The following is a 6,000-nucleotide window of genomic DNA, read 5'->3' as shown; positions in this document are numbered from 1 at the left end:
CGCCAGCGGAACTGGCAGCGGAGTCAGACAGTGAGGAACATGGACCAGCCCTGGAGTCTGGGGAAGGCACTGACGAGGTGGCGCAGTGGGTAGAGTGCAGTACTGCAGGCCATTTCAGCTGACTGCTAGTTCGGCAGTTCGGCGGTTCAAATCTCACCGGCTCAGGGTTGACTCAGCCTTCCATCCTTCCGAGGTGGGTAAAATGAGGACCCGGATTGTTGTTGGGGGCGATATGCTGACTCTGTAAACCGCTTAGAGAGGGCTGAAAGCCCTGTGAAGCGGTATATAAGTCTAACTGCTATTGCTATTGCTATTGCTCTGCGTCGGAGGCAGAGACAGGGCCCGAGGCCTTCTGACAGTTCTCAGCTGCCTCTGGAGCTGAGTGAGGCAGAGGAACAGGTGGAGTCTGTTCCCAGTGTGCGCATGCACAGAGCTGCCAGGAGATGAGAAATCAGGGGTTGACTTGGGAGTAAAGCCACGCCTTGGAGATGATTGGCCCCTCCCATAGGAAATAAAAGAGGAGCGAAAGGGGAGGGGGCGTTTGCAGGAAACAATTCGTTCATTCTTTTGTTAGTTTCAGTAGTGTGAAGATCTGCCCGTGAATTTCTGTGCCAAGCCGCTTTTTTGCAAAAACGGAGGCATTTTTGCCTTCCCCAGCCCCCAGAAGCACTCTGCAGGCATCAGCAGGGCTGGGGGAAGGGAAAAATGCCTCCGTTTTTGCGAAAACTGGCCCATTTTTCACAAAAACAGGGCCATTTTTGCCTTCACTGAGCCCGTGCAGAGTGTTCCTGGGGGCCAGGGAGGACAAAAAACTTTTTTTATTGTTACTGGGTCCTTAGTTCTGGCATGGCTGGAGCTCCCCACTCCCCTCCGGTCAAAACTTTTTGCCACTGTTTCGTTGGGTATGGCTTCTTGAGGAGGTCATGTGACTGAGTGTGCGTGAGTGATGTCAGGTTGGCCACGCCCACTCAGTGACATGCCCCCCCACATCTAGCCACGCCCACCGAACTGGTAGTAAAAAAAATTGAGACCCACCCCTGGTTTTACCGAGTGGTATTAACACTTCCCGTGATCTTGATTCTATCCCTCTGTTTTCCTTTTCTTTTCGGTGTGCAGCAATCGGTTTGAAATTCGCTCTTCCCAAGTTCATGATGACCCAAATTCTGAAAGGATCAAACCTCCATTTTTTTTGCACACATTCCTCGCCATGTGCAATAAACAAACACATTCAATAGCAATAGCAATAGCAGTTAGACTTATATACCGCTTCATCGGGCTTTCAGCCCTCTGTAAGCGGTTTACAGAGTCAGCATATCGCCCCCAACAGTCTGGGTCCTCATTTCACCCACCTCGGAAGGATGGAAGGCTGAGTCAACCTTGAGCCGGTGAGATTTGAACAGCCGAACTGCAGATAACAGTCAGCTGAAGCGGCCTGCAGTACTGCACTCTAACCACTGTGCCACCTCGGCTCTGTCAACCCCCCCCCCCACTCCAATTCCCATGAGAAATGTCTGCCATTCCAATCGTTTCAATAATTTTCTTTCTCTCGTAGCAACCGAGAGCCCGTAATTTGGAGTTTTTCCCATCCCCACGGCTCAAAATTTCGGACTTCAAAGCTTTGGGGAAAAAAATATGGTCATTAGTAGAATGAGCAATTAAAAAAAAAGAGATGTCGGCAGTGACTTAAAAAGTCAGTTTCAATTTTATTCAATCTTGCTCGATTTTATCCATCGGGAAATACACCTGTACAAAAATTTGATATCGGAGAGATAGGAACTCCCTCGCCTCATTTTAGCAGTTTAATAAACGTCACTGATATCCAGTATTGGTATTTCTTATGGTCGCTGAACCCAGACTAAATTTGAAGATATTATCTGGGTGACAATTTGCTTTTTATGGAGAAAATCTAGGATATTCAACTTGGCAACTCTGAAGACCCGTGGACTTCAACTCCCAGAATTCCTGGCTGGGGGGGGAATTCCATGGCTGGCTGGGGAATTCTGGGAGTTGAAGTCCACGCATCTTCAATGTTGCCAAGATTGGACACCCCAGAGCAAATATTTCAAACCTGAAGTTTCTCTGCATTCAAACACAAATCCCTTTTCGATCGCCCATTGGGCCCCTATAAAAAGTACTAAATTAAAGGAAAATGTCAGAAAAACACTCAAAGGTGTTAAAAAAAACACCAATTTTGGTGCCTTTCCTCGGGAATCCTTCCAAAGTTTTGGGGAGAGGGATTATGAGACACCCACTAACTTTTTCAAAGCAAGCAGTTGCAAACTTTTGCAAAGCCAAGAGCGAAGTCCAGATAAAATGCCGGCCATCGAGCGGAATATACACACCGGTGTGTGATTTTAACCCATCCACGCGGAAAAGAATTTGTCCAGAAGTCTTCCAACAAGAGACAAAAAGATTTGAACATTTTCAGATTCTGCCCCGGCTTATGTGGCGGTGAGGCAGGCTTTTTCCAAGTGTCAAACTTGTGTTGCGTTTGTGCTGTGCAGTAGCATCGGGTGTGATAAAAAAAATAAACAAAAGGGTTTAAAAAAACGAACGAAAAAGAAGAACGAAAGAGGGGGGGAAAATCTCCCAGTTTTCCCTTCTTCGTTGGACAAGTTCAAAAGGAAAGTAGAAATGCATCGGAGGAGGAGGGATGCGGATTACGTGTTCGCTGCTGAAATGAAAACAATTCAGAATCGCCCCGTTCACACAGGGACACGATAGTTGCAGTGGTTACACTCCGACTCGCTTAGTGGCAGGGGGATGCTGGGTTTACGCCCGAGGTCCTGTTCGGTACACGGTGACTGGGGCCTCTCCTTGAAGAAGTCGGAGATGTAGCGGACCTGGGGAGAAAAGGGGGCTCGGATGAGAAGATGCCTAAGATGGACAGTTTGATTTAGTGGTTAAGGCACCGAGGCTAGAAACTGGGAGAATTGTGAATTCTAGTCCTGCCTTAGACATGAAAGCCGGCTGGATGACTTTGGGTCAATCACCAGGAGACAGAGAGTTCTAGTTCTGCCTTAGGCATGAAAGCCAACTGGGTGACTTTGGGTCAATCCCCAGGAGACAGAGAGTTCTAGTTCTGCCTTAGGCATGAAAGACACCTGGATGACTTAGGTCAATCACCAGGTGACAGTGAGTTCTAGTTCTGCCTTGGGCATGAAAGCCAACTGGGTGACTTTGGGTTAATCACCAGGAGACGGTGAGTTCTAGTTCTGCCTTAGGCATGAAAGCCACCTGGGTGACTTTGGGTCCATCACCAGGAGACAAGTGAGTTCTAGTCCTGCCTTAGGCATGAAAGCCAACTGGGTGACTTTGGGTCAATCACCAGGAGACAGAGAGTTCTAGTTCTGCCTTAGGCATGAAAGACACCTGGATGACTTAGGTCAATCACCAGGTGACAGTGAGTTCTAGTTCTGCCTTGGGCATGAAAGCCAACTGGGTGACTTTGGGTCAATCACCAGGAGACAGAGAGTTCTAGTTCTGCCTTAGGCATGAAAGCCAACTGGGTGACTTTGGGTCAATCCCCAGGAGACGGTGAGTTCTAGTTCTGCCTTAGGCATGAAAGACACCTGGATGACTTAGGTCAATCACCAGGTGACAGTGAGTTCTAGTTCTGCCTTGGGCATGAAAGCCAACTGGGTGACTTTGGGTCAATCACCAGGAGACGGTGAGTTCTAGTTCTGCCTTAGGCATGAAAGCCACCTGGGTGACTTTGGGTCAATCACCAGGAGACAGAGAGTTCTAGTTCTGCCTTAGGCATGAAAGACACCTGGATGACTTAGGTCAATCACCAGGTGACAGTGAGTTCTAGTTCTGCCTTGGGCATGAAAGCCAACTGGGTGACTTTGGGTCAATCACCAGGAGACAGAGAGTTCTAGTTCTGCCTTGGGCATGAAAGCCAACTGGGTGACTTTGGGTCAATCCCCAGGAGACGGTGAGTTCTAGTTCTGCCTTAGGCATGAAAGCCAACTGGGTGACTTTGGGTCAATCCCCAGGAGACAGTGAGTTCTAGTTCTGCCTTGGGCATGAAAGCCAACTGGGTGACTTTGGGTCAATCCCCAGGAGACGGTGAGTTCTAGTTCTGCCTTGGGCATGAAAGCCAACTGGGTGACTTTGGGTCAATCCCCAGGAGACGGTGAGTTCTAGTTCTGCCTTGGGCATGAAAGCCAACTGGGTGACTTTGGGTCAATCACCAGGTGACAGTGAGTTCTAGTCCTGCCTTAGGCATGAAAGCCAACTGGGTGACTTTGGGTCAATCCCCAGGAGACGGTGAGTTCTAGTTCTGCCTTAGGCATGAAAGCCAACTGGGTGACTTTGGGTCAATCCCCAGGAGACAGTGAGTTCTAGTTCTGCCTTAGGCATGAAAGCCAACTGGGTGACTTTGGGTCAATCACCAGGTGACAGTGAGTTCTAGTCCTGCCTTAGGCATGAAAGCCAACTGGGTGACTTTGGGTCCATCACCAGGAGACGGTGAGTTCTAGTTCTGCCTTGGGCATGAAAGCCACCTGGATGACTCTGGGTCCATCAGCCCATCGCTTACCGTAAGAATAGCGATGAGTCCTCCCTGCAAAAGCCCAACCAGCACATCACTCCAATGGTGCTTGTAGTCAGACACTCGGCTGTAGCCCACGTAGATGGCGAAGCAGAGGAGAAAGAACTGGAGAGTCGGGCGCAGCAGCCGAGCCCATCTGCCAACCAGCCGGGCCTGAATGTAGAGCTAGAAACAACAAGGAAGGGTGGGGGGGCTTTAGAGACGGCCCCCAGAGGACTATGGCTTTGGAAGAGAAGGTCTTCCTTTGTACCCCAATGCTCCACCTGATGCCCAAATTGAATTCCACCCATGCTTCCAATCCTAAATGAGCACTAAAACTGGGCTTGCTTAATGCGGCCGTGGGAAAGAAGAAGGGAGGGAGGAAATGGGAGGGAGGGAGGGAAGGAGGAAAGAAGGTGGGAGGGAGGCAGGCAGGCAGGCAGGAAAGAAGGAAGGAAGGAAGGAAAGAAAGAAGTGGGAGGGAGGGTGGACGGAAGGAGGAAAGGAAGAGGGAGGGAGGGAAGGAGGAAGGAAGGAAATGGGAGAGTTGGTGGACGGAAGGAGAGAAGGAGGAAAGAAGCAGGGAGGGAGAAAGGAAGGCGAGAAGTGAGGGTGGAAGGAGGGAGGGAGGGAGAGAGGAAGGAAAGAAAGAGGTGGGAGGGAGGGTGGACGGAAGGAGGAAGGGAAGGAGGAAGGAAATGGGAGAGTGGGTGGACGGAAGGAGAGAAGGAAGAAAGAAGCAGGAAGGAGAGAAGGAGGAAAGACGCAGGGAGGGAGGAAGGAAGGCGAGAAGTGAGGGTGGAAGGAAGGAAGGAGGGAGGGAGGGAGAGAGGGAGGAGGAGGAGGAAGCAAGCAAGCAGATAAACAAAGCACACAAACGGTAAATAAACAAGGGAGGCATGCGAATAAATAAATCAATAAAGGACGCAAATATATAAACTTTCCAATTAAATAAATAGGGCGTGAAAATAAGGAGAGGGGGGCCTCCCAAAAAATAAATAAATGAAGGAAGGAGAAATATATATAGGACAGAAATAAGTAGATAAAGGAAGTGTGCAAACAAACAAACAAAGGAAGCAGGTAAATAAAGCGTGCAAATAAATTAGTGAATAAAGCACGCAAGTCTGATAAAGCCAGCAAATAACCGAAGGCTGCATGCAAAGGAATAAATGGTGCAAATAAATTAAGTTAGCAAATGAAGAAAGAACGCAAATAATTAGATAGATAGATAGATAGATAGATAGATAGATAGATAGATGATAGATAAATAAATAAATAAATGGAGTGTGCCAATAAATAACCAGGCAACATTTCTCTCCCACCTCCCCCAATTTGAAAGATCCTCACAGAAACATGCCCCCCCCCCCTGCCCCCTGCGACCAGGGAAGCTGCTTAGGGGGTTCTGTGCCAGCCTTGTGGCTCTCTCATTTCCTTTTTAAACGAGTAGAAAATCTGATCAGAGGTCT

General features: G+C 48.8%; 1 protein-coding gene across 1 annotated transcript in view; it reads right to left on the bottom strand.

The window, feature by feature from the left end:
- Positions 1-2,078: 2,078 nt before the first annotated feature.
- The window catches only part of PLPP2 (phospholipid phosphatase 2), a 56,279-nt gene continuing 52,357 nt past the window's right edge, over positions 2,079-6,000 (bottom strand). Inside the window, exons 5-6 of the mRNA XM_087703311.1 lie at positions 4,544-4,720; positions 2,079-2,843 (exon numbers count right to left, since the gene is read on the bottom strand). Coding sequence (XP_087559437.1) covers positions 2,706-2,843; positions 4,544-4,720 — 315 coding nt within the window. The 3' untranslated portion in view covers positions 2,079-2,705. The remainder of the gene's footprint in view (positions 2,844-4,543; positions 4,721-6,000) is intronic.

This window comes from Thamnophis sirtalis, unplaced genomic scaffold (assembly GCF_051295495.1).
Source record: "Thamnophis sirtalis isolate CommonGarterSnake01/CBP01778 unplaced genomic scaffold, rThaSir2_p1.2 scaffold_1, whole genome shotgun sequence".
Lineage (NCBI taxonomy): Eukaryota > Metazoa > Chordata > Lepidosauria > Squamata > Natricidae > Thamnophis > Thamnophis sirtalis.
This window is presented reverse-complemented; position numbering and strand designations above follow the sequence as displayed.